The sequence below is a fragment of the Littorina saxatilis genome, linkage group LG10, assembly GCF_037325665.1.
Source record: "Littorina saxatilis isolate snail1 linkage group LG10, US_GU_Lsax_2.0, whole genome shotgun sequence".
In the NCBI taxonomy this organism is placed as follows: Eukaryota; Metazoa; Mollusca; class Gastropoda; order Littorinimorpha; family Littorinidae; genus Littorina; species Littorina saxatilis.
The window spans coordinates 36,953,060-36,981,050 of NC_090254.1; the positions used below are offsets into that span (position 1 = coordinate 36,953,060).

Sequence of the window (27,991 nt, forward strand, 5' to 3'; positions counted from 1 at the left end):
GAGAGAGAGAGAGAGAGAGAGAGACATACATACCATGAGTAATCACCGTCAGGCATTATGATGTGGCATTACAAATTTAAGTTGCGTCTTATCTCCACGTATATTTCTAAAACTGAATTCAGATGATGCGTTATAATGTTAGTTTACACGTGATACAATTACAAATAACGCCAGTCAACTATATGAAGCTACTCGAAGTTTTCATGCTGGCGCTAGCAAACATTATAGCGCAGTAGGAATACCATATCTATCTGATTTAAATCACTGCTGCAGAAATCTGTCCAAGCTTTCCTGTGCTCATTAGTATAAATTGGACGGTATACTGTAAGTATGCTCAGGGATACATATGTAGATACACATATATTATCACCATCATATCGTTGCTGTTATAATCATAATCATCCTCATCATTATATGTCTTTCGGTCTTTCGGTTGACTAACAGTTCTTGTGTAAAGGGTTGACCAAAGATGAAATTCAGCTAGCCATACAGAGAGCAGGTGTAACAGATGATGCATCATCATCAGAGACAGCACAACCACCACATCAGCTGCAGCATCCAGCAGCCTACGCCAACTCTGCTCTGGTACCAGCACAACAGTTCCTCCCACGTAAGTTATCAGACAGTAAGGCGCAAAGGAGATGATCAATCAATGAAATAGACACATTCTGGAAATAACTCTGTCGGATGTGTATGGGTTTTGAAAGAGTGAGTACTAGCTGTCACGTGGGAAAGTTTCCCCAAATCAAATGGATTTCCCACGTGACATTCTAGGCCAGTCACTAGTGAGAGGTCATGTCTCAAACATGTGTACAGGAAGCACATGGCAAAGTTAGTCTGCGCAATTGCAACGGAACTCATTATAATAAGAACACATGCAAACCCGACAGTTATTCCCAAAAATCGTCTATTGGCCTTGTGATGATTGCAAGGGCTTGTTGAAAAATTCTTTTAAAGCTTTTAAATTTTGTATAGATCTGTCAGTACGGTATGCCTTTCTGCCTGGGTCCAGCGTGCATGCTTTGGATGACAAGCGTAATTTGTGTTATGGTGCAGAAACCAAATGAACAGCACTCATAAGTTCAGCGTGAGCTGTATATATTGCTATTTGTCTTTGATTCATCGGCATTGTACTTGTCGCGTCAAAACATTGGGCCCTAATGCTACGCTGAAAACATGAAAACTGTGAATGTCATGATGTTTAAGTTTCTACTTTTCACTGCAACAAGTGACACTGGTATTGTGGTGTTATTATTCAGGTGTGCAAAAACATAAACATTTGTATACAACCTCCTTGTCTTTAACTGTGTTTCATATATATATTATTTCAGCACTGCCACCTATTTCACCATGGACAAAGGCACGAGAGATTGCCATGACAACAGCAGTTATTGCAGCAGTGTCATATACAGTGTATAATGTTTTTCAGGTAAGCTAGAAGATGCAGTTTAATCGTCTCTTCTGAACTTTTTGATGGGAATGAGGGAAGAGATTGGGGGTGTACCGATATATGTTTATTATGCTAAGAGGATAACAAATTAATATTGATTCAGTTCATGCATCACACTACACATAGTGTAGTGTCATTTAGTCATGCATTCTTGCTTTACATTTCTTTATTCTATTTTTAACGATATGCTTGAAATCAAAGAGCCTCACTGTGATTATGATGTGTTGGCGGAATGTCCCTCTTTGTGTAGGTATATGTAAAGGAGTTTTAAAACATTTGTTATCTCCTGATGTCATCATATAAAAAATGTACAATAGCACGCACATACGCCCATATGCACACACACATGCATACATACACACAACCACACATGTCTGCACTCTTGTATGCACGCACACAGACACACATTTACACAAATTCTGTCAGACATTTTTACGATTATTTCGCCGATTATTCAATATTTCGTCTATCTATTCTCTTCGCAAGACGTATGTCCGCCCATGGCTTCTGGGACAGTCAGAGACAGAAAAAAGAATGGCGAGGATGGAATCCAACATCGCACAACTGCACACCTCTGTTGCCGAAAGCACCACCCAAATGGCAGAAACCCTCAAGGCAATTCAGGAATCCCTGACGCTGCAGAGGGACAAGAGTTCCCAGGTATGCCATTTTTCTCGGGGCTTTACAGTGGAACCCCCCTTCAAGACCCTTGAATTTAGGACTCCCTCCTTTTAAAGACCTTGATTTTTCAGATGTTCAGAGACGAGTTGCCCAGAGCGGTTCGCCACGGGTCGCTCGCAGTGCGAATGACAAAAAGACGTTTCTTAGGGCAGTGCAGGAAAGCGCTCACGAAGCACTCGGCGAGCGGCTTTGGTATATGCTCGCCCACCGCCCGCCGTGTTATCCAAGATGGCGGCGGTCTTTACACTGCGATGCCGTGTAGCGTGTTTCGATCTTCTCGGCGTGGTTTTCGACGTGACCCGAGGGATCCACCGCTTTTCAAGGTTCAGGGACTACCCCAGCTAAATTTCCCATCATAACTACATTCTCTCTGACGATTTCACTGACCGAATCGTCTACTAGTTTAAGAAGTACAACTTTTTTCATATCTCGCAGCAATCGTGCTTTCTTTGTCGCCATCGTGAAGCGATTTGCCTCGTTGTGAGCCCGTTGCATAGACCAAATCCAGAGCGACTTTTCTCTGAACGGGCTATTGTGATTCTGAGCAACGCATGGCTGTACATAACCTCTGTAAAATTACCCCTATTCTAAGACTCCTCCTTTTTAAGACCAGATTTTGTCAGATTGTTGGAGGGGGGTTCCCCTGCATTACAGTCATACCCATAATAAAGAAAACAGTTCAGTTCTAGAGGTGGTTATAAAATAGGGAAAAAAAGGCTGCAGAAGTCTGTTTGTAAAAGGCAGCTGTTTCCCTGCTCCCTGGTCCAACTCCTTTCTTAAAACATGTTGAAATGACTCAAGTTGCAAGGAAAAAGAAGGCTAATTGTTAATAATAATTGACAGAGTTCATTTTGTATTTGGAATTCCAAACAGGAAATGGTCTTTTGTATGCTGGTTTTGGAGGTAGAGGGACAGCAGAGGGTTGTTAGTAATAATAATCTGCGTTCTGTTTTCAAAAGTTCATTTTTAGACATTACTTCTTTGAACGATTAATCCGTAATTAGAAAGGTGAAAGCCAGGGTATTTCTTGTTCAGTCGCATAAAATGTAACCTTGCTGATCAACATAAACTGAATTAGTGATGAAGAGAAGGAGAAAGGTGTGTGTGTGTACGTGTGCATGTAGCATGCGTCTGTGGACAGGGAAAAGGGATGCTACGATCTCATGCCCCTTGAATAGACTTACTCAGGTATGTTTGTTGATGTGTTTTGTTTTTAGGGTGCGGAAATTGGCCTTCGTCAGGAGTCACATGCGCTCACTGAAATCAAATCAGAGATCTCATCTCTCAAAGGTCTTTTGTTGAATAGGTAAGTTTGGTGATCTCAGCCACTATAAAAAGGCACTGCTTTGAACTGCAAAAGATTTAAAGGCGAAGTTCGGGAGGAATTTTTCTGCGAGTACGAAGATTTGATTAATGACCTCCAGACGCGCAACTGACACTCACACCCTCTATCCAACAAGTGTCTGGAACTGTTTAGATAAGCAGTAGTATGGTGGTATCTCTGATTACTGGACCGAGAAAAAAGGGGAAGTCACTGTTTCGTTCACTTTCGTGTCTTCGTGTGAAATTGGAGACGGCCTGTAAATTAGCCTGTGGGCATAGGGAAGCTGGGTGTTGATAACTAATGATAACAGACTTGGAGGAAGAGTGGCTGTAGCACATAGCAGACATTCTTTCAAAACTGCGGCTTTAAGCTCATGCAGATAAAGATTAAATAGTGTTTAGCTAGTTTACATGAAAGATATGTGTCGCACAACTGATTTTCTTTTGTCGATAGATGATAAATCCATCCTGTGTTGATTAAAATGAAATTTGTCGTACCTTCCAAAACTTTCAGCAATGGTTTGCACACATCGTTTAGTGCTCACTATTTAATCTTTAAAAAAGCCGATTCACCGATTGTTTGATTGATTTTAGGTGTCAGTTAGTGCTCACTTTATTATCTGTTCAAAAGTTGTCCTGAATTTCCCAGCGATGGGACAATAATGTAATGGGGAAAAAGAAATTGAGAAAAAAAAATCACTGATTGTTTAATTGATCATATTTATGCTCACTTTATAATCTTTGGAAAAGCTGTCTTGAATGATTCACTGATTTGATTGATTATAGACGTCAGTTTCCACCACCGCCGATGACGTCACCAATCATACCTGCTTGGCAGAAGTCGACCATGCGTGAAGACATACCTCAGTTGTCTCCCCTTCAAGCAGAGTCTGCCACAAGTCCGACAAAGGACTCGGTGAATGGATTGGAAGACAAGGTAAATTGATTTGGAATGGGTTTGTATATGTGTGCGCTGTTCTAAGTTAATCCACAGGAAGCAAAGTAACGCCACAATGTTACCTCTTTTTAAGGCCACACAAATCTGAGAAAAGCAGGGAAGAAATCTTAATCATCAAATGTAAAATTGCAGTTTTTGAACAAAATTTAAAAGCAAGGTAGTGAAAGGCAAGGTCCTGCCTGAAAAAAAAAATCAGCTTTGCTTGCGTTAAAATTTTTTATTATCTTTGTGAAGGACAGGCCAATGCTGATCTGTTTGCAGACAAAATTCCTTTGACAATTTCCTTATTTGTTGCTTTAACTTTAGTGTTGGTCATATCACACTCACTACACTGACATGATTTACTTCTTGAATACCAGCAGCGTATGTGTGTGTAAAGCATGGTGCTCTTCAGTGAATTCCCTGATTTCACCAAACATCTATTTTTCTTCTTTTTGTGGGAACAAAATCTATGCAGAAAATGGTAATATATTTGTCAAAAACACATATTTTCTGCATCTCATTCTGACTTGTACCATTCTTTCCATACCAATCTTAAAGAAGGCAGTTACATGCCGAAATATTGATATAAAAGTACCTAACCTGGTTACTGGTGTGTTTTCTTTCTATTTCATTGTACCATGTCTGTATAATTATGTATGTGTGCATGCATGAGCAATATAAGGTCAAAAAGAAAAATATGTCTCTTTCCGGTAACCCGACCGACCCAATTTTTAAGCGCCGACCCTAAAGGTTTTTTTGCTTTTCGCACACACCAAAAAACAAAACAAAACAAAATATGAAGTCAAGTATACTTTATTTAGTTTCAATATATCTATGTCAAAAACATGTGCTAAATAATTGTAAGTAAACTAAGGAAGCGTTTAAAAAACAAAACAAAACACGTAAAAAGACGTTAACAAAACGTAAGAAAAAGGTTTAAAAAAAATTGTAAAAAAAAAATATAAACAAGAAGGGCAAAGCCCATACGACTCACATGCTTGACCTTGACCTTTACATGACCTTGACCTTCAGGGTCAAGGTCAAATAACTAAACCTAGCAATGACATCATACACCAAGAACTGCTTTACACATTTTTCCTACCAAAATACATGTGACCTTGACCCAAGGTCAAGATCATCCAAGGTCATGCAACACAAAGCTGTTAATTCAAGACATAGGAAGTACAATGGTGCTTATTGGCCCTTTCTACCATGAGATATGGTCACTTTTAGTGGTTCACTACCTTATTTTGGTCATTTCATAAGGGTCAAAGTGACCTTGACCATATGTGACCAAATGTGTCTCATGATGAAAGCATAACATGTGCCCCACATAATTTTTAAGTTTGAAACAGTTATCTTCCATAGTTCAGGGTCAAGGTCACTTCAAAATATGTATACAATCCAACTTTGAAGAGCTCCTGTGACCTTGACCTTGAAGCAAGGTAAACCAAACTGGTATCAAAAGATGGGGCTTACTTTGCCCTATATATCATATATAGGTGAGGTATTCAATCTCAAAAACTTCAGAGAAAATGTGAAAAATAGCTGTTTTTTGAGTCACTTGAGAAAAAGTGACTCTATGTAATCGGTCAGTGTTAGTCTGTCCGGCCGTCCGTCCGTAGACACCACCTTAACGTTGGACTTTTCTCGGAAACTATCAAAGCGATCGGGCTCATATTTTGTTTAGTGGTGACCTCCAATGACCTCTACACTTTAACGATGGTTTCGTTGACCTTTGACCTTTTTCAAGGTCACAGGTCAGCGTCAAAGGAAAAATTAGACATTTTATATCTTTGACAAAGTTCATCGGATGTGATTGAAACTTTGTAGGATTATTCTTTACATCAAAGTATTTACATCTGTAGCCTTTTACGAACGTTATCAGAAAAACAAGGGAGATAACTAGCCTTTTCTGTTCGGCAACACACAACTTAACGTTGGGCTTTTCTCGGAAACTATAAAAGTGACCGGGCTCAAATTTTATGTGAACGTGACTCATTGTGTTGTGAATAGCAATTTCTTCCTGTCCATCTGATGCCTCATATAATATTCAGAACTGCGAAAGTGACTCGATCGAGCGTTTGCTCTTCTTGTTAAACATTTATGGCCCCTGCGACCTTGACCTTGAAGCAAGGTCAAGATGCTATGTATGTTTTTTGGGGCCTTGTCATCATACACCATCTTGCCAAATTTGGTACTGATAGACTGAATAGTGTCCAAGAAATATCCAACGTTAAAGTTTTCCGGACGGCCGGCCGGCCGGACGGACGGACGACTCGGGTGAGTACATAGACTCACTTTTGCTTCGCATGTGAGTCAATAAAAACGACCGACCGACCCTATTTTTTTTGGCGATGTTACCGGAAACAGACATATTTTTCATTTTGGCCTAACTATGCTTGCGTGTGTGAGTTCACGGTTTAACCTCATTGTCTTAACTTTTACAGGGCCTTACAGGAGACTCAAGTCTGGAGAAAGAAGAAACACCTTTAATTGATAGCACTGCATCGCTGACCAATCAAACTTCAGCAGAAAGTCTACAGGCAAGAGATGCGTCTGTCAGCCAATCAGCTAGTAGCACTAATAGTGGATTTGAAATGGTCAAGCCTAATTCCGAGTCAGATGCTTCTGCAGAAGTGGACTGAATATATATTGATATATGAATGAAATAACTGGTTTACAGTTGATTGTATACCTTAAAATGAAAATTCAAGTATGGGATAGGGAATCCAATCACATTGACTGAAAATTACACCTTTTTTTCAGGATAAACTTGTGCAAGCATGCTATGGTTGTGAATTTCATGTTGAAAATTAGTTTGACCTATAAACAAAATTGAAGAAAGACAGAACCTAGAACTTACAGCAGTAGAACTAACTGCTGCATGTAGATTGATATCATGGTACTTGGTATATTTATGGTGGCTGTAGTTAAAAAAGCGCTGAGGTGCAACATCTTTTCGACCGCAGCGTGCATAACATTGAAGTTTCGAGTGAAATAAAGGAGCAGTTTCTTGTAGTTTAAGAAAGGCAGGATTTCAATTGACAAAATCAGAATATAATTTATATTCAGGCTTTGTTTGTTCATTCATGATTTGGTTCTGCAAAGACCCCAGTCTTTCTGTGATTTTGTAATGATGTGAAAAGTTGAAGTATTCTGTGTGATTCTAGAATTCTTCTCTGTCGTTGCAGAATGAATGTGCTGTACAAGTGTGGACTTTTAATTGATGGAAAAATGTGTCTACGTGTATGTATGTATGAGTACCAGGTTTTTCATTTCAGAACATTTCTCTGTACATTGCTACCTTTAAAATGGTGTGTGGAATTGTTCAGTCTTGAGTGTTTGCGAATATGTTCCATGCACGTTTAATGTGAATAAAGTGATTTTAAGAAACCAGTGTTTCATGTTTGATATTGACAAAGTATAAGAAGTGTTACTATTTTTCATTATCAGAACATTCGTGAAAGATTAATCTTGCTTTGAACTTAGGTATTATACCGCCTGAGCAATTTCAAACCTACATGATCAATTCTTTTTCTGAAACTTTTGACAATCACATGAATTACAATACATTATACAATAGCATGCGTCTGTCACAGTCACACACACACACACACTCTTAGTTCTGATGTTACTCCCTCAGTTACACACGAGAACGAGGAAGATGTTGATACATCTTTTGTAGAACTTTATATTTGTTTGCATATTTTTTTTACAGTAGAAATAGATAAAAGAATATAAACTGACAAAGAATCCCTGTCACAGGGAGAACACAAAAAGTTAAATCTAGAAGAATTGTAAAACGAACGCAGTACAACACACAACATACTCGTAAAAATCAATTATATAAGGCAGCCTTGCAGTTCCACGCATAGACTTTCCTGAATGCAAATGGAGAAAAGTCATTGTGAGCTGTTAAGTTCTCGCTGGGACAGATGCAAAGCGAACACCGAGTCTGAATGACTCGGAATACACATGTAAAGGAAAGTTAGGATCATTGGTACGCACCACCAATTAGTACATAGACAAGTAATTGAAGTATACATTGTATTTCTACCTGGTGAATATCATTCAAGACAGCTCGCAACACCTGCAGAGATCAATCTCAGTCCTTTTTCCTTTCAGCTCCATTTTCCATCTCAACTCTTTCTTTTGTTGCTGAGCAACCAACCTAACTCGTTTCATTCGCAACTCATCATTCACTGATTCAACCCATCCTCTCTGTCATTCGCACCATTAACAAATGGCCATGAACAACCAACCTAGCTCGTGTCTTCACAAATCATCATTCACTGACTCAACCCATCCTGTCTGTCGTTCACACCATAACGTTTCAAGAATCAAATGGCCATATTCTCCTTGTCGTTGACGTTGTGTCTGCCTCGGACACCACCCAAGGACTTGGTGACCTGGCGGCGTTGTTTGGACTGTACAATGTTTCTGGGCGAGTTGGTATCCCTGGCAACCAGGCCAAGAGGTCGGGTGACGGGCGGCTGCTTCACAGCGACGTAGGCAGGCTTTGTGGCGGTGGCGAAGAGTTGTTTGCGTTGTGGGACAGGCCTTGTCTGCATGGGGGTGGGTTCTATCATGTTCATCTGGGGCGGCTGTGTGTCTGCAGAACAAACAAGTCGCGTAAGGCGAAAATACAACATTTAGTCAAGTAGCTGTCGAACTCACAGAATGAAACTGAACGCAACGCAACACAGCAAGACCGTATACTCGTAGCATCGTCACTCCACCGCCCGTGGCAAAGGCAGTGCCAGTGGAATTGACAAGAAGAGCGGGGTATTCGTTGCGCTGAGAAGGATAGCACGCTTTTCTGTAGCTCTCTTCGTTTTAACTTTCTGAGCGTGTTTTTAATCCAAACATATCATATCTATATGTTTTTGGAATCAGGAACCGACAAGGAATAAGATGAAAGTGTTTTTAAATTGATTTCGAAAAAAAAAAATTGATAATAATTTTTATATATTTAATTTTCAGAGCTTGTTGTTATTCCAAATATAACATATTTATATGTTTTTGGAATCAGCAAATGATGGAGAATAAGATGAACGTAAATTTGGATCGTTTTATAAATTTTTATTTTTTTTTACAATTTTCAGATTTGTAATGACCTAAGTCATTAATTAATTTTTAAGCCACCAAGCTGAAATGCAATACCGAAGTCCGGGCTTCGTCGAAGATTACTTGACCAAAATTTCAACCAATTTGGTTGAAAAATGAGGGCGTGACAGTGCCGCCTCAACTTTCACGAAAAGCCGGATATGACGTCATCAAAGACATTTATCAAAAAAATGAAAAAAACGTTCGGGGATTTCATACCCAGGAACTCTCATGTCAAATTTCATAAAGATCGGTCCAGTAGTTTAGTCTGAATCGCTCTACACACACACACACAGACACACACACACACACACACACGCACACACACACGCACGCACATACACCACGACCCTCGTCTCGATTCCCCCCTCTATGTTAAAACATTTAGTCAAAACTTGACTAAATGTAAAAAAGAATGCTTATAGTACTGAGCATGTTATGTTTCGGTACAGTGGGAAACCCCTGTAAGTGTAAAGGGTCTGTAAAGGGTCTTAAAATGGGGGTTCCACTGTATGCATTATTGGCAATGAGCTTCATACACTAAACCCAGCTAACTTTGATTATGATCAATACAAGCCCTCTTAACAAAGAGAAAAATTACCCCCACTGCACTTTCAATGGGATTCTCTCATGAGCAAAATTTAGAAACGATTAATTGTGGGAGAAAAAATGATCTGGAAATTCTGTCAAAATGTGTTTAAAATCAAACATAATAGTTTGTAGTTACTGAACTGGTCACATCCAGGTGCACAGAGCCCCTAGGGCTTTCAGTAATGCTTCAGACAGATACCTGTTTGAAAAAATACCAAGTTTCATTGACTTTCATGCAAGGAGTCAAAAACTGCAAATGTTTCACGAATTAATTTTGAGCATTCTCCGGGCAGGAAAGCGTGGCCCTTGATCAGACTTGCATCATGTCCCGCATGTCACTTATTGCGTCTAAGCCTACATGGAATTGGAAGTTACTATTATTATTCATCTCGGCAAGAGGAAAAATACTTGGGGTATCTTACATCAAGACATTGTGTTTGATTACGCAAGACAATTGTAAAAGATGGTACATGCAGATCCACTTTGGCATTCCACACACAACCTTTAGCCCCAGAACGTGATCACGGGAAATGTTAATTACATTTTGGCAAGAGATGCAAACTGTCAAACTGCATAAAGTTTCGTTTGGCTGGCAACACTAAAGGTAAGGCCTAAAAAAAAAATAGGTGTGGTTACGGTAACCCGACCTACCCTATTTTTTTGGGCCGACCATATAACTTTTTATTACATTTCTCAAAAAAATACAAAAACAAAAAAAGTAAACGAGTGCAGAAAACGCAATGAAAGCGAAAGCGCCCGAGTCGCACACTTATTTCCCTGTCAAGTAGGTTTAATTTGTACACATTTATAGAAAAAAAAAGTAAAAAAAAAAAAAAAGCGATTGCCTACCTTCCTACCCTATTTTTTTTGGCTATGTTACCGTAACCACACTTTTTTTTTTATTGCCTTAGTGTAGGCATCAGGTTTGAGGCAAGTCAAACTCAATTTAGTCATTAGTGCGATGAAAGTTAAAGTAAAGGTCATAATAAAACACACACACACACACACACAGAGTCATGCACTGTGAGGGCACCTAAATGAACAAATTCTGTGATTTCTTTTTGTGGCATAATGACTGCAGATAATTTGCAATCAGGAGAAAAAAAAGAAGGAAGTACTGGACATCATGTAATTACAGTGTAACTAATGGTCTAAAATGTACAGCCTTGCGATGGGAGCCGTGGAAGGCCTTATCGGAAGGTCGTGAGTTCAAATCCCAGCCGGGTTAAGGGTGGAGATCTCTCACTCTCAGGTCAACTTATGTGCAGACCTGCTACCAAGTGCGCATGGAAAAGATCCTGTAATCCATGTCCGAGTTCGGTGGGTTATAGAAACACGAAAATATCCAGCATGCTTCCCCCGAAAGCTGCGTATGGCTGCCTGAATCACGAATGGCTGTGTAAAACGGTCATACACGTAAAAAAAAACTCTTGCAAAAGCATGGGAGTTTTACTTTGACTAGTTTTAGAACATGAACGAAGAAGAAGTACAGCCTTACTTTCCAACAAAGGAGAAGAATCGTCAGTATTGAAGTCAGGAATGTCTAGCGGCAAAGGTTTAATGGGTGTTAGCATCTCGGCATCAACCGTTTCTTCAGGCTCACATAGCGGAGCTTGGACACTGGCAAAAAGGTGCGGGCTGGCTTCAACCTCCATTACCATGTGATGATCAGCTGGAGAACCTGCAGAAAGCCAGAACAAACCTTTAACTTTACCCATCACTGAATGAAGAAGTCTTCTGTAAGTATTTATACAAAACAAATCCTAATTCTATTCTACAAATCCTACGCAAAGCATTTAATTTTAATCATTGAAAGTATTAAACCCTTCGGCGCAATTAAGTTAGTTTGTACTCAATACTCATATACCTGTTCTAGTGCCGCTGGAGCAGTCTGAAGTTCTTGCTGGAGCACCTTTCTTTTCCGGTCACTCTGCATACGCCAAACAACGGCAAGAAATCTCAGATTGTGTCCATCATAGTTGGGCTCTCTTTCTCTCCTCTACCACATTTCAGTTTCATGCCAATAGATGCCAGCTAATCTACTGATCTAGTCAATGAAAGGTTGCCTGTTAGTTGTAAGACTAAGAGAGCGGTAAAACAAAAAGAAAACCAAATGATATCTTTTCTATTGAGTGTGGCACTGGCCCACTGTCACTGTCAGACTAAAAAGTATTTATAGAAATTATATATATATATAGATACTTTCTAGTCTGAATAAAGTGAGACAAAGATGATAGAGGCAGGACAGACGATGCAAAGTTGTGCACAGACGTAGTGACCGAATGAGATTGAGAAAGCTTGTCCTGGAGAAACTTTAGATAGAGAGCTCTCTACACTACTACATATTTAAGTACACTACAACAGTACAAGAACAAGTACAATCCAAGTACAGCAATGACTTATTTAGTTATTACTGACTATGACTATAGCATTATGTTACCTTTGCTGATCACATAGGGCAAAGGCGTCCGCTCGATACCCACTGTTGGGGACCTGGGATCAAGGTCTGGCACGGAGTCGAGCGTCTTGTCAACGATGATTGGTGTCCGTGAGATTTCATCTGTTGGTGAGCGCGGGTCAAAGGGCAGCTGGCGCATTGGTGCACATTGTTCCCTTGGTGGCGTAGTATGTTGATCTTGAAAAGGTTCTGATCCAGGACTGTATGCCTCTTTGTGCTGTGTAGCTCCCATGGCTCTGCTTAGAAATAGAACTGTTAAAACAAAAATGAAGATCAAATCATCAATGCTGAATCAGTAAATCAAAATAATGTGATAGTGATAGTCATACTCTCATAGTCATAGGTCAGTCTTAAGTGGTAATACAAACGTACGTCAATGCATAGAAATACCTCTTCGTCTTTGTTAAGGCCTAAAAAAAAAATAGGTGTGGTTACGGTAACCCGACCTACCCTATTTTTAGGGGCCGATCCTATAACTTTTTATTACATTTGTCAACAAAAAAAACAAACAAAAAAAAACGAGTGCAAAAAACGCAATGAAAGCGAAAGCGCCCGTGTCGCACACTTATTTCCCTGTCAAGTAGGTTTAATTTGTACACATTAGAAAAAAAAAGTAAAAAACAAAAAAAGTGATTGCCTACCTACCTACCCTATTTTTTTGGGCTATGTTACCGTAACCACACCTATTATTTTTTTTGGCCTAATATATATATATACTCTCAGTCTCACTCAATGACTCATCATACTCTCACAGTCACAGGCATGACCCACATCATTTGGCTCGAGTACAAAACAAGGGATCCAACATCATCCATTATCAAAATCAAATTAAATAGCCAACACAAGTTCACTGCGTGTGGGGGAAGGCTGGGGGTGTCACTCGGATGCTGCCTGTTCTTCAACCGACCCCCTAACCCCACAAACTGACCTCCCTAGAAATAAGAGGATAGGCTAGGATCAAATAATTTCTATTATTAAAATTTTACTTTTGGGGGTTGCGCTCTCTCGTTTCCGTTGCGATGATAACCTAAAAAGGTTCCTGCAATGATCCTGATCCTGATCACAACAAAGTGTCAACAGAATTTTTCCCTCTAATAAAAAATCGAACCAAGCATAATTAGGAGCTACTCTTGAAATGGAAAGCTATTTGGTAAACAGAATAAAGTAGGTCCCTATGTAACTGTAACTGTAAGAATCGTATTGTAAGAGTACCTTTGGTTATACTGCTGATCTGTTCAATAATTTCACAAATTATAACAACAAACTTTACCTTCCACCTACGCAACAAACGTGTTTCAAAGTTCCCGCTTTGGCCAATCGCATCACTCGACACAAAACAGAAGTCGGCAATGTTGTTTCAAAAAAGCTAATTGGTCTGAAAACTATTTCCGCAAAGGGGAATAATGCTAACAGACAAAATCGGCATGGACGCCATAGAAGAACTAAGAAATCGCCTGACGCAAATAAAAGCCCCAGTAGGGGGTGAAAAAGTCTATAAAGATGAATGTGCTTTCTCGTTTGACAACCCTGTGAGTAAAGTCAAAAATTCACTCTAAATAAGATATTTAATTTATGTAATATGCGTCCTTACTGTGTCTTGACGTTGCTTTGCATTTTTGACAGTTGACTACAATCGAAACTATGACTATGCCGGTTTGAGGTGCATGGAGTGCATTAGTCATCAGTTTTGAACAACAAAAAACACACTCACGAAAAAAGGTTCAAAGGAACGGTTTACAGAAGAATAAATCTAATTTTGGTTTTGCCCCCTCCCCCTCAGCCTCTCTCTCTCATCTTATCTTATCCCTCATGATGCTCATCCCTGTCTCCTTCTCTCCCTCTCTCTCCCTCTCCCTCTCTCTCTCTCTCTCTCTGACTGCAGTCTGAGTCTTCTCTCTCTCTCGAAAAGGAAATCAAATCAAATAATTTTTAGCAACATGCATGTGTCCATGTTTATAATTATATGCTGTCACGTTATTTGCTTGCACTTTTACTTTTTAAAGCGTTTTTTTGTATCTGTATTTCCTGCTCAGATTGTAAAGTTAAGAACATAATTTTGTAATTTTCTTTTTATTTAGGAAAGTGAAACAGGACTCTATGTCTGTATGAACACTTTCCTGGGGCTTGGAAAGAGATTTTTGGAGCAGTATTACAACAAGACTGGTCATGGAGTCTTTCTGCACATTCGACGCTGGAGGAAGGAGGTGACACTCGCACTCACTACCTCTTTGATAACATTGTTTACATTTTCCAGTTATGTTTACATCTTCTAGTTGTTGTGTTTATGTTTTCTACTCAGCAGTGGTAGTAGTTCCAGTACCAAGTAAATAAATGAGAATCAATACAATTGTGTTTCCTCGTTACTTGTAACTTACAGTGATGAAACCTTTGTTTTAACACTTTCTACCCCACCTATGTTGACCAAGTTTTTTTTAGCCGAGACCAGCTGTGCTGCAGCAGTTCACTCAGAATTGTAGTAACTGTGTAGCAATTGTGTATCAACATGATGGGATGCAGGCGTTAGATCGACGTTACAGAAAGCGACTGAAGTGACTGTGTGTACGGGTATATCCGTACTAGGTCAGATAGAGCCATTTGAGTGGGTACAGATATATCCGTACCTGGGAGACAAAGAGTTAAGACCTAACAAAATCTGATTAAGTGATGTCAAATAATGGAGGGAGTCTAGAAGTAAATTTACAGACCTGATGAAGAGAAATTCTTGGGAAACAAGGTCTTGAATATATATGTTAAAACAGAGGGAGTCTTAAATGGAGTGAGAGGTTTCACTGTATGATAGTACGACTATAGGGTGCTCATTTTTCTTACTTTGCCCTGGCAAGTATAATACTGTATTAATAAAATCACTGTGTTTTAGACTTTGTTTAACTGTTTGGTGTTACACTAACAGAGCAACAAGTTTCTGTGAGAACCATGATTTATAATAGCAATTAATGAAAATTAAAATACTGGTTTAAAAATGACTAGAATGATCACTCATCCACCATGTTTGGCTATACTTATTCTTGTTTAGCTTGCAGAATGATTCTTGTTTGTACATGTAGTACTAGTAATGACTGTACAATTTGCTAACATTCATACATCAGATGACCTTGTTGGTAATTTTTCTCTTTCTGTCTTTTTAGGTTCCACAAGAGTCAGCCGCTGCTGAAAACAAGCCTACCAAAATGGCCATTGGTGAGTCCCTGCCACTAGTTGGACTTTGAGTGCTGCCCACAGAGGTTTACATTCAATAACCAATACCATTGGTTTGTGTTTCGCACTGATCAATGAAAATCACTTCAAAAGTTGCACAGGAGTGGACTGGAACATTGATGTGGACATTGGTCAGAAATGATGTGTTCGGAATAATCAGAAGCTGAGGCACTGATCATCAGAAAGCTTCAATGTACTTGTTTTGAAAAGAGAAAAGTGTTATATTGAGCGCCCGCAGCCACTAAAAAAATATTAAAAAATTGGGGGGGGGGGGGGGGGGGGGGGGACATTCTCATCAAATCTTACTGTTCACTGCAGCCATGTTATCTTGCCTCATCTACAAGGGGCACAACTCTCCACTAGCCCGTACAGCCCTGACAGAGTTCTGTCCAAACATTGTCTGTTAAGTTTGTTGTGATCAGTATCAATATCATTCTTTCTCTTTTAGTCTTAGCAGCTCCATTGCTTCTACTTCAATTATGATGGAACCCCCCTTTTAAGACCTTATAAAACTAAGAAAATCAGGTCGGAAAATAAAGATAGTATTAAAATTGAAGTAAATTTACAGATGTTTTGAGCAGAAAATCTGAAAAGAAAGGTCGGAACAGAAAATCTGAAAAGCAAGGTCGGAAAAAGAGGGAGGTCTTAAAAGTTAAATCAGGGGGTCCTACAAACAGGTCCCACTGTACGGTTGAACGAAAGCAATTGAGAATTTCAAAACCATTCCTCATTGTGAACAATAGAGCAGTGTTTTTCTCAGGCAGCAGTGTTCTGTCACTGGCCCATACTTTTTTGAGCTGACGCAATGAATGATTGATCTGACCCCTGGCGAGAATGACCATACAACAACTCTGACATTAACTGCTGAAGGATTCGTCTAACCATTTTTTTTCAATTCAATAGTTTTGGACCTGTTACATAAATACCGTATATATTTAGTCTAGGTCAAACAGACTTATAGTCCTCTGAGTGTGGAAAAAACACTGCTACAGCTAGGTTTATTTGCATACTTGTGATGAGTGTATGTGTTGTGTGTGTGCGAGTGACTGACGCTAGTAAATGGTATATATATATATATATCCCATGACCTCCCTTCTTTGTCTCTGTTACTTCAGTATGGGTATATATGTTGTATTTTTATAGCTCAATAAATACATCATGGACTCCAAAAAATATATGATAGTGCAGATTCCGATTTGGGCAAAGGACTACTTTCCTCCCGACCTTTGACCTCGCGCCGAACAATGTGACACATTTGTATGAAGTTCTAAAATCGTATTGCACGGCTCAGAAAACCATATCAGTTGCACGCAAAAATGAATCTCAGAACTGATCTGATGTATGAGATGCAATAAGCAAAAATTTCTTTCATTGTGAAAGCAATGCAGGTCGAAAAAAACGAACATTCAACTTACAAGATAACCAGATGCTAGCGAACCAAAACAAAAACACGAGTACCCTCCCCTTGCATCGTTAGCAGACGACTTTTGAGAATCTGTCGGTAGTGTGTTTTGGTGTGCGCCTTCAGCTATCAAACATCGGCTGTTTCACGTGTTTTGCGAGCAAGTCTACTCTTTTGCCTGGCTCTGCAGTAAGTCCACATATTTTTCCGTAATCCAGTCATATTCCTTCAAAATGCAATCAATCGGCGGTGACAGACGTGTCGGTCGCGTTTTCCTCTCACCCATACCAGTTTAAGTTCATCCATGCAAACACACTCGCAAAACAGTTTATCACGTAGATACATTTCAAATAGGGAGCAAATGGTTAAATCTAAACCTACATATTTGTTCCCTAAAATTTGCTTCTCTGTCAATAAGCCTAATTACACACGTTCGAGAAAAACAACGTGGAATCGATTCTGAATCGAGTAAGCCAAATGGGTCCCAAACCCGTTTCGCCCGTTCTGCCGACCTGAAACGCAAAACAAAAGAATTGTGCGCTTCAACTAAATTACTTTCTATTCGACTTCATTACTTTCTTGCAACTTATGAACCTTTACTTAAAGCTTTTAAATGGTCTGAAAGTAGTGTTACCGCGTACTTATCGATGCACTCATTCGTTTTATTTTTTCAGCGACGGTCACTTAGTTTAAGGTTGCAAAAGGGCTAAGTCTCGCTGGCAACAGTTTTACCCTGCACAGATCGCAACAGTGCCGCTAGTAGTCTACACTTTGTGTTTGATGGTAGAATGGGATATACAGATTACAACACTCGTGGTTTTTTATATGGCTTGTATTTCAGTCAAGACCCAGCGGGAATATCAATCGAGAGCCACTCGCCAGAGGCTCGTGTCTCCCGATGATATTCATCCGCTGGGTCTTGACTGAAATACAAGCCATATAAAAAACCACTCGTGTTGTAACCTATACATATATATATAGTGATTATGTTGTTAATTTGTTGTTATTGTTGATTTTAGTGTACAGTGGAACCCCCCTTTTAAGACCTTCAAAAATCTGAGAAAATCAGGTCTTAAAAAGGAGGGAGTCTTAAAAAGGGGGGTAATTTGACAGAGGTTATGAACAGAAAGTCTGAGAAAACAAGGTCTGAAAGATGAGGGAGTCTTAAAAGGGGGGTAATTTGACAGAGGTTATGAACAGAAAGTCTGAGAAAACAAGGTCTGAAAGATGAGGGAATCTTAAAAGGGGGGTAATTTGACAGAGGTTATGAACAGAAAGTCTGAGAAAACAAGGTCTGAAAGATGAGGGAGTCTTAAAAAGGGGGATAATTTGACAGAGGCTATGAAGAGAAAGTCTGAGAAAACAGGGTCCTAAAAGGGAGGGAGTCTTAAATTGTTGGATCTTAAAAGGGGGGTTTCCACGGGGGATAACCGGTCAAATGCCGAACAGAAGCCGAATGCCGCTCATGACACGTGTGAAGGCAAGTTTTGTCTGTTTTCTAGGTATTGTTTGATTTATGTCGGGATTTAAGGTAAGCTACTGATTCAGCGATGACTAAATTTGTTTCTCGATGCATAAAAAGTCAGGGAGCGATTGATATTTGCCCGTAAATATCCTTCAAAGCTGAAAATGTCCGCGATCGAGCACCGGAAATGGCTGTTCGATGGGTTTTGCAAGTAGAAATGTGCTTTATTTCACCAAATCAGCTCGTATTTGGTGTGGGTACGGGATTCTAGAGGACGAAGGAGTCATAAGAGGTGCAAAGAAGTGCTATTTGGGAGTAGAATAAATCTTCCGAGACAGTAGACAAGAGAAGGTCATATTTGAGAGAGGAGCGCGTAGGCCGATTGTCTTTCCGACAAGCGAATGATACAGCAGATTAATCATTCGTTTTGACCAGAAACCTAGTCTCTAGTTTTTATGAATGAGTTTTTTAATTAAAACAATCACGAGAACTCTCTCGCTTAGCCTAATGGCTGTTCGATGGGTTTCGCAAGTAGAAATGTGCTTTATTTCACCAAATCAGCTCGTATTTGACATCGGTTTGGTATATATATATATATTTTCTAATCCTACCGCGAACTGGATAGCAGACGCGGCACGACTGTTGCACCACACTTTGAAGGGGATATAGCTCAGTTGGTAGCGCGCTGGATTTGTATTCAGTTGGCCGCTGTCAGCGTGAGTTCGATCCCAGGTTCGGCGGAAATTTATTTCAGAGTCAAATTTGTGTGCAGACTCTCTTCGGTGTCCGAACTCCCCCCCCCCCCCCCCCCCCCCCCGTGTACACTACATTGGGTGTGCACATTAAAGATCCCACGATTGACAAAAGGGTCTTTCTTGGCAAAAAATGCTTAGGCACAGTTAATAATTGTCTACCTATACCCGTGTGACTTGGAATAATAGGCCGTGAAAGGTAAATATGCGCCGAAATGGCTGCAATTACTGGCCGTATAAAATTTCATCTCACACGGCATCACTGCAGAGCGCCTAGAACTGTACCCACGGAATATGCGCGATATAAGCCTCATTGATTGATTGATTGAAGTAATCCCACACTTTGAAGTAAATTACTTCAAAGTGTGGGGATGTGCCCCACACTTTGAAGTAAACCCATTTTTTACTTCAAAGTGTGGGGGGATCTTCCCACACTTTGAAGTAAACTCAGTTTTTACTTCAAAGTGTGGGGGGATCTTCCCACACTTTGAAGTAACTTACTTCAAAGCGTGGGACTTTTGCATCGCCTGTTTGAGCCTGATGATTTTGTCAAAAAAAATGGCAAAGTCTTTTGGATGAGTGAACAGAAAAAGTGAGCGAGCCAAGAAACATAGGGATGTTTGTTATCAGGCTTTAAAGGCATATGTACTCGATGACTATACACGCTAATTGCTTTACCAACAGCTGGAGACATGCTAAATTAAGTTCCCTGCAAAATATTGTGGTCTAGGACCCCTTCAATGTTGAGATATGTTAATTTTCATTTTGATCTGGATCGTCCTATTTATAGATTTGGCAACACATGTAACGTTGATGCAAGGGAGCTAACACCGCGGCTTTGTTGACATCCTCACTTTTTCAGAGGCTAGAACAAGCTGTAATGCATGTATTATGGTCCGCGCATGGTGACATATCGTCATTATATGGTCTTATGGTGCGTTTGACATCGATTATGGGCAAACTACACTTTGTAAACACGGGAGCGCGTACATATGCCTTTAAGCAATGTCCCATTGTTGAGTATGACGAAAACTCGTGGTGACGATTTTAAAACATGTTGGGTCACGCATGGTCCAACCTTACATGGTCCAACCTTACATGGTCCAACCTTACATGGTCCAACCTTACATGGTCCAATCTTACATGGTCCAATCTTACATGGTCCAACCTTACATGGTCCAATCGTGCATGGTCCAATCTTACATGGTCCAATCTTACATGGTCCAACCTTACATGGTCCAATCTTACATGGTCCAACCTTGCATGGTCCAACCTTGCATGGTCCAATCTTACATGGTCCAACCTTACATGGTCCAATCTTACATGGTCCAACCTTGCATGGTCCAACCTTGCATGGTCCAACCTTACATGGACAACCTTACATGGTCCAACCTTACATGGTCTAACCTTACCATGTCCAACCTTACATGGTCCAATCTTACATGGTCCAACCTTACATGGTCCAATCTTACATGGTCCAATATTACATGGTCCAACCTTACATGGTCCAACCTTACATGGTGCAACCTTACATGGTCCAACCTTACATGGTCCAATCTTACATGGTCCAATCTTACATGGTCCAATCTTACATGGTCCAATAATATATATGGACCATGTAAGATTGGACCATGTAAGGTTGGACCATGTAATGTTGGACCATGTAAGGTTGGACCATGTAAGATTGGACCATGCGTGACCCAACATGTTTTAAAATCGTCACCACGAGTTTTCGTCACACTCAACAATGGGACATTGCTTAAAGCCTGATAACAAACATCACTATGTTTCTTGGCTCGCTCACTTTTTCTGTTCACTCATCCAAAAGACTGCCATTTTTTTGACAAAATCATCAGGCTCAAACAGGCAATGCAAAAGTCCCACGCTTTGAAGTAAGTTACTTCAAAGTGTGGGAAGATCCCCCCACACTTTGAAGTAAAAACTGAGTTTACTTCAACGTGTGGGAAGATCCCCCCACACTTTGAAGTAAAAAATGGGTTTACTTCAAAGTGTGGGGCACATCCCCACACTTTGAAGTAATTTACTTCAAAGTGTGGGATTACTTCAAAGTGTGGTGCAACAGTCGTGCCGCGTCTGCTATCCAGTTCGCGGTAGGATTAGAAAAAAAATATATATATACCAAACCGATGTCAAATTTATACGAGCTGATTTGGTGAAATAAAGCACATTTCTACTTGCGAAACCCATCGAACAGCCATTAGGCTAAGCGAGAGAGTTCTCGTGATTGTTTTAATTAAAAAACTCATTCATAAAAACTAGAGACTAGGTTTCTGGTCAAAACGAATGATTAATCTGCTGTATCATTCGCTTGTCGGAAAGACAATCGGCCTACGCGCTCCTCTCTCAAATATGACCTTCTCTTGTCTACTGTCTCGGAAGATTTATTCTACTCCCAAATAGCACTTCTTTGCACCTCTTATGACTCCTTCGTCCTCTAGAATCCCGTACCCATACCAAATACGAGCTGATTTGGTGAAATAAAGCACATTTCTACTTGCAAAACCCATCGAACAGCCATTTCCGGTGCTCGATCGCGGACATTTTCAGCTTTGAAGGATATTTACGGGCAAATATCAATCGCTCCCTGACTTTTTATGCATCGAGAAACAAATTTAGTCATCGCTGAATCAGTAGCTTACCTTAAATCCCGACATAAATCAAACAATACCTAGAAAACAGACAAAACTTGCCTTCACACGTGTCATGAGCGGCATTCGGCTTCTGTTCGGCATTTGACCGGTTATCCCCCGTGGGTTTCACTGTATGTATTTTAATTGATGCCGTTGACTTGTTTTTAACAACTTGGGCAATGTAAATATTGTGTGTGTGTGTGTGTGTGTGTGTGTGTGTGTGTGTGTGTGTGTGTGTGTGTGTGTGTGTGTGTGTGTGTGTGTGTGTGCAGGTGTAGAAGGAGGGTTTCAGGTGGACGAGAAGAGGTTTGTGTTTGAAGAAGAGCTGGCCATTGCGATGTTGCCGCAGTGGTATGAGGTCAAGCTCCCCACTGCAGATCTCCCTGAGGTGGTGAGTGTGGTCACTACATGGAGCTGTAGAAACTGAAACACACATGTACGCACGCGCATATATACACACTCACACACACACACACACACACGCATATACCCACGCACACACACAAACAAATTATAATTTACAACACAATAGAAAAATTAAAAGTAACACTATCTGAAATCAAAACAAAGAGTAGCTACTAAGCTAGTCACTCATTACCTAATATTAAAATTAGATATTGGATTCACCCAACTTTTCAGTGATGGTAAGTTTAGATTAGAGACAATGTAAATGACAAATACTATGGCAAGAAAAGTTGACACTGAATGTGCTGTGTCACCAGGTCCAGCTGGCCGTGACCTTGATCATGTCTGCGGAAGATCCGGCCAAAGCAGCCGAGGCAGCGGCCATGGCAGGAACCTGGGAGGGAGAGAAGCTGAGGGTGTCCAAGTGAGTGCTTTGATTGATTGAGTGATTTATTGATTGATTGATTGATTTATTTTATTTATTTATTTTTAATACAGTGGAACCCCCCTTTTAAGACTTCCAAACATCTGAATATATGTGACCCTCCACGACGAAATGAGTCGCATGTCACCTCGCGCGGTTCTGCGCTAGGCTTAATATAAGTCCGGGGAGTGTCTTGTAACAGTGTGAGGGTCACCTTAGTCACAGGCTTATAACTCAAAACAGTTTTCGCTCTTTTCTAAAACGGTTTTCACCACTGGATACAGCATAAAAAAACTCTATAGGAAAATGTAAAAATATGAAAATCATGCAAAGGTGACATGCGACTCATTCCGTGGTGGAGGGTCACATATAAGGCTATATAGCTATTCTGATGAACACGTGGGGGAATTCGGGGGCTCTGATTGGATGGCCTCTTCCTATTATCAAAGCATAATGCTACGGAAGTCGGCCATTTTTCTCAATATCCAAAAGCATATTGACGAAAATTGCCGACTTTCTTATCTCGTAACTCCACATCGTAAATATAACAAAGACGCATGGTTCCAGTTTACCCATCTGTACCACGGCGATGTTTTTATCGACAACAGCTTACACTGACAACTTAAAAAGCTGTTTCAACAACTGTGTTGTGAAATCGAATGCACTTGGAGTCAGTTTTTCTTCCAAAGTCAGAAAGCGTGTAGCGGTGTGCATGTCTGCGCGAACATGATGCGCGTAAGAAGTTTGTCTGCTATCAAAACATGAGATCAACGCATCGACGCAAAAACTGTCATTTTGTAAGTTTGGAACAACAAATCAAGGTCATAACAGCTATATAATCGCTATTGTGTTTTCAGCGTAGCAATAGGGTCCGATATTTAGACTCGAACAAGTATAATGCGACTCGTCTTCGACTCGTCGGCATTATACTTGTCTCGTCTAAATATCGGACCCTATTGCTACGCTGAAAACACAATAGCTGTTAATAAGGTCTTGAAAAGAAGTAGTCTTATAATGGGGATAAATTTACTGAGGTTATGAATGGGAAATCTGAGGAAACAAGGTCATAAAAGAGAGAGGGAATCTTAAATACGGTGGGGGGGGGGGGGGGGGGGGGGTCTTAAAAGATGGGTTCCACTGAACATGTATTATTGAAGTTATTTATTTAATATTAATCAATGTATTAACCCCTTCACTGCCACAGTATAACAGCATTTTGGTATTGCTGTGTGCCAGGGCAACATTTCGCTTTCTTCGGTAGGTTCACTAATCTGTTCACTGCTCGATCATTTATTGAGATATCTCTTAGATCTTTGGCATGTGTTTTGCTTATACCCTTGGCTATTATAGGATGACATGATCATTGGACTTTGTTTGTGATTGTTATAGTAAAAAATTGATATAATGACCATTTTTGTCAAAAATTACAGTTTCCGGACTTACACACACACACATTGCAGCACGTAAAACCACACAAAACACTGCTAAAACTGGTGTCAAACATCAGGTACTCACATTACAGCCCATAAAAGTATTCTTCTGTGTGGTAATCCATAAATCACTTCTTGTAGAGCTTCCAGAACACTGTATCGCTTGAAAACAGGTCTACGAGTTGAGGTCAGACTTTCGGCCGCCATTGTGAATGCTATAGATCGGTTCTACATTTCTAACACAGTTTTCAACACGTGGTAGTAACTTATCCGAACGTTCTATGGGAAAGAACTGTGTTTAGAACCCCTACAAGTACTTGGACAGTGGTTACCTCCCATTTAGTTTTCAGAAATGTCCTGAAATGTTGTTGACACAAATCCCACGTACGAGATACAGTTATGGGCGTACGACAAACCGAAAATGACCACGTATTACATACGGGGTGGGCAGTGAAGGGGTTAATGAATTTATTTATTTAATATTAATGTATTAATTAATTTATTCTCTCTCTCTCTCCCTCTCTCTCTCTCTCTCTCTCTCTCTCTCTCTCTCTCTCTCTCTCTTTCTCTTTCTCTTTCTCTCTCTCTCACTCTCTCTCTTTCTCTCTTTCTCTTTCTCTCTTTCTCTCTCTCTCTCTCTCTCTCTCTCTCTCTCTCTCTCTCTCTCTCTCTCTCTCTCTCTCTCTCTCTCTCTCTCTCTCTCTCTCTCTCTCTCTCTCTCTCTGAGGTCAATATGTTTTCATTCTGTTATTTTTACTACCATCCAGGTATGCAGAGAATCTTGTACAGGTAGACAACGGGAAGCGTATCCCACCGTCAGGCTGGAAATGCGAGCGCTGTGACCTGACCACAAACCTCTGGCTCAACTTGTCAGACGGAACTATTCTCTGCGGGCGTCGCTTTTTTGACGGCTCCGGGGGGAACCATCACGCTGTGGACTACTTTAACGAAACCAAGTACCCGCTCGCTGTCAAACTGGGCACCATCACTCCACACGGAGCAGGTCAGCATATGTTGAAATTTGTGAGGAAGCAGATAACTCAAGCATAGGGGATCTACTTGTCTGCTGTCATTTTCAGAGTACAGGAAGGGTTGCTAAATCGAAGGAAGAATGTATGTGTTGTAGATATTTAAGATATATGTACTCAAAGGCTATATAAACACCGGCACGGTTGGCCTAGTGGTAAGGCGTCCGCCCCGTGATCGGGAGGTCGTGGGTTTGAACCCCGGCCGGGTCATACCTAAGACAGACCTGTGCACATCTACGGTTTCTCCGTAATTTCTCCGATTTTTATATGAAGAATATGGTGCTATGGATTTTTAATTAAAATTCCGAAATTCCGATGTTGTACTCAAAAAAATAATTTTGGTACTTTTTTGATTTTTCTGTTTTAAGATGTTTTGACCAATTAGTTGCCCGTTGCGCCAAAAAGACGTTTTCCGATTTACCGGAAGCGCGCGTGTTCTCAGCTTTGAGTCTTTGGTCTTAGATTTAGCAGAGACTGTAGAGTGTATACTCTACAGTCTCTGGATTTAGTTCGTCCAGCGTCTGCGTAGCAACTTGTGATAGAAGTAAAACATGGAAAAGAAAAAAAGAGTGCGAGATTCAGATAGTGAAGAGGAGACACCAGCTCTGTCACCAAAGAAGAAGAAAACAGCACAACAGTGCTGGAAGTCCAGTTATTCTCAAGACAACCTGGAGTAATTCCCATTCTACTGCGTCATAGTGTTTCAGTTTGTGTGCTTTGTGAACAGAATTATGTCTTGAACTGTCGTTACAGCTTACTATTGAAACATTTTAAAAACTACTGAAATTTGGTTTGTTTACTACTGATGAGCGTTTTGAGGGTGCACAGGTCTGCTAAGACTTTAAAATTGGCAATCTAGTGGCTGCTCCGCCTGGCGTCTGGCATTATGGGGTGGTTAGTGCTAGGACTGGTTGGTCCGGTGTCAGAATAATGTGACTGGGTGAGACATGAAGCCTGTGCTGCGACTTCTGTCTAGTGTGTGGCGCACGTTATATGTCAAAGCAGCACCGCCCTGATATGGCCCTTAGTGGTCGGCTGGGCGTTAAGCAAACAAACAAACAAAGGCTATATAAAAAAAATAATGATTAAAAATAAGTTTGACTTGATATAGAATGAAGTGAAAGCAGCAGCTGGGGAAATAAAATATAAGTAAGTCCTCTTCGGGACAAAGCTAGACGAACACAGCTACTTAGAAAAGAAATGTTGAAAGAACTGTCGAAGAGTTGAAAGAACTATTGAAGTGTTAAACGAACTGTTGAAGACTTTTAATCAATGCATGGCTTGATCACATTTTCTTTCTGTGTCCAGATGTGTATTCTTACGATGAAGATGACATGGTTGAGGACCCTCACCTGGCCAAACACCTGGCTCACTTTGGTATCAACATCTCGGCACTGGAAAAGGTAAACATCTTTTTGGATAAAAATGCATTGTGTTTGCATGAGTGTTTGTACGGAAATGGTGTCTCAGGGTTGAAGATTGTGTGATAGTAATTAAGCCTACAGAGAAGAGAGCAAGATATGAGTGGTTTTAGAGTGGCCTTTTCTCTGGAGGGTGGATTTGGCATACATGTAACAATGTACTCAAGAGCTTGAGCTTTGGCTTGAGTTAATCAAAATTGCGGGGATAACAAATGTATATTATATATATATATTGGTGATTTTAGGCAGTATTGGTCTTATCCATTCTGCAACTGGTATTGAGCATACACTTTCATTTGATACCAGATGCAAAGAGATGAGGATGAAAGTCGCTTGTTCATTTCAATGCTTGTTATTCTCTCAGGTGCCAGGAGACTTGTTCCGTAGAACTCTCACTTACTCTATTACACATGTCGTATGCATTTAGAGTGCTTACTTCCCTTCATTTATCAGATTTGATGCTAGATTCAATCATGTTTGAAATGAGCATGCAGTCTTTGAGGCAAATAAAGATGAAACATTGAATAGAAATTGTCAAACGAAGATAGCAAAAAATGACATAGTCTCTGTGTTCTCCATCCACAGACAGAGAAGACAATGGTGGAACTGGAAATTGACCTCAACCAGCGTAATAAAAATGACATAGTCTCTGTGTTCTCTCTCCACAGACAGAGAAGGCGATGGTGGAACTTGAAATTGACCTCAACCAGCGCAATAAAAATGATGTATACTCCTCGTTCTCTCTCCACAGACAGAGAAGACGATGGTGGAACTTGAAATTGACCTCAACCAGCGAATCGGGGAGTGGGACGTCATACAAGAGTCGGGCAGTCAGCTGACCCCGTTGTACGGGCCGGGCTACACCGGCATGCGTAACCTTGGTAACAGCTGTTACATGAACTCTGTCATGCAGGTCATGTTCACCCTCCCAGACTTTCAGCGCAGGTGAGTTTTAGGCCAAAAATGGATGAGTAATAAAACAACAAAGATTAGTTCATGGAATGTTTGATTAGGCCAAAAAAAATAAAATAGGTGTGGTTACGGTAACATAGCCAAAAAAAATAGGGTAGGAAGGTAGGCAATCACTGTTTTTTTTTTAAACTTTTTTTTCTAATGTATACAAATTAAACCTACTTGACAGGGAAATAAGTGTGCGACTCGGGCGCTTTCGCTTTCATTGCGTTTTCTGCACTCGCTTTCTTGGTGTTTTTTTTTTTTTTTTGGACAAATGTAATAAAAAGTGAT

At 40.3% G+C, this 27,991-nt stretch overlaps 3 protein-coding genes across 6 annotated transcripts in view; 2 read left to right on the forward strand and 1 right to left on the reverse strand.

Moving 5' to 3' along the window:
* The window catches only part of LOC138978722 (peroxisomal membrane protein PEX14-like), a 10,443-nt gene extending 2,649 nt beyond the window's left edge, over positions 1 to 7,794 (forward strand). The window contains exons 4-9 of the mRNA XM_070351511.1: positions 458 to 610; positions 1,332 to 1,429; positions 1,937 to 2,110; positions 3,349 to 3,437; positions 4,241 to 4,391; positions 6,845 to 7,794. Coding sequence (XP_070207612.1) covers positions 458 to 610; positions 1,332 to 1,429; positions 1,937 to 2,110; positions 3,349 to 3,437; positions 4,241 to 4,391; positions 6,845 to 7,042 — 863 coding nt within the window. The 3' untranslated portion in view covers positions 7,043 to 7,794. The remainder of the gene's footprint in view (positions 1 to 457; positions 611 to 1,331; positions 1,430 to 1,936; positions 2,111 to 3,348; positions 3,438 to 4,240; positions 4,392 to 6,844) is intronic.
* A 276-nt stretch (positions 7,795 to 8,070) lies between these two features.
* LOC138978724 (cell division cycle-associated protein 3-like) lies at positions 8,071 to 13,853 on the reverse strand. Of its 2 annotated transcripts, none has more exons than XM_070351513.1 (4): positions 13,823 to 13,853; positions 12,535 to 12,804; positions 11,593 to 11,775; positions 8,071 to 9,009 (listed from the first exon to the last, which is right to left on the reverse strand). In XM_070351513.1, exons 2-4 carry the CDS (start codon positions 12,782 to 12,784, stop codon positions 8,738 to 8,740), a joined length of 705 nt encoding a protein of 234 aa, XP_070207614.1. In that variant the 5' UTR covers positions 12,785 to 12,804; positions 13,823 to 13,853; the 3' UTR covers positions 8,071 to 8,737. The 2 variants fall into 2 exon arrangements, with proteins under 2 accessions (XP_070207614.1, XP_070207613.1); XM_070351512.1 differs by having other exon boundaries at positions 13,765 to 13,847.
* Positions 13,854 to 13,960: 107 nt separating this feature from the next.
* Positions 13,961 to 27,991, forward strand: part of LOC138978726 (ubiquitin carboxyl-terminal hydrolase 5-like) — a 45,028-nt gene continuing 30,997 nt past the window's right edge. For all 3 annotated transcript variants that reach the window (XR_011459774.1, XR_011459775.1, XM_070351515.1), the window contains exons 1-8: positions 13,961 to 14,081; positions 14,631 to 14,756; positions 15,699 to 15,750; positions 22,311 to 22,429; positions 22,761 to 22,867; positions 25,065 to 25,300; positions 26,634 to 26,728; positions 27,498 to 27,691. Coding sequence is in view for 1 of the 3 variants with exons in the window: in XM_070351515.1 (XP_070207616.1) it covers positions 13,977 to 14,081; positions 14,631 to 14,756; positions 15,699 to 15,750; positions 22,311 to 22,429; positions 22,761 to 22,867; positions 25,065 to 25,300; positions 26,634 to 26,728; positions 27,498 to 27,691 (1,034 nt within the window). In the remaining 2 variants the exon portion in view is untranslated. The remainder of the gene's footprint in view (positions 14,082 to 14,630; positions 14,757 to 15,698; positions 15,751 to 22,310; positions 22,430 to 22,760; positions 22,868 to 25,064; positions 25,301 to 26,633; positions 26,729 to 27,497; positions 27,692 to 27,991) is intronic.

Bases quoted from the DNA above. Each gene is read 5' to 3' on its own strand.
- LOC138978724 (XM_070351513.1), bottom strand. From the start codon at position 12,784: ATGGGAGCTACACAGCACAAAGAGGCATACAGTCCTGGATCAGAACCT. The intron at 11,776-12,534 runs GTAACATAATGC...GGCTTTCTGCAG, and splicing joins GCCCTATGTGATCAGCAAAG to GTTCTCCAGCTGATCATCAC. The intron at 9,010-11,592 runs GTAAGGCTGTAC...TTTGTTCTGCAG, and splicing joins TTCTTCTCCTTTGTTGGAAA to ACACACAGCCGCCCCAGATG.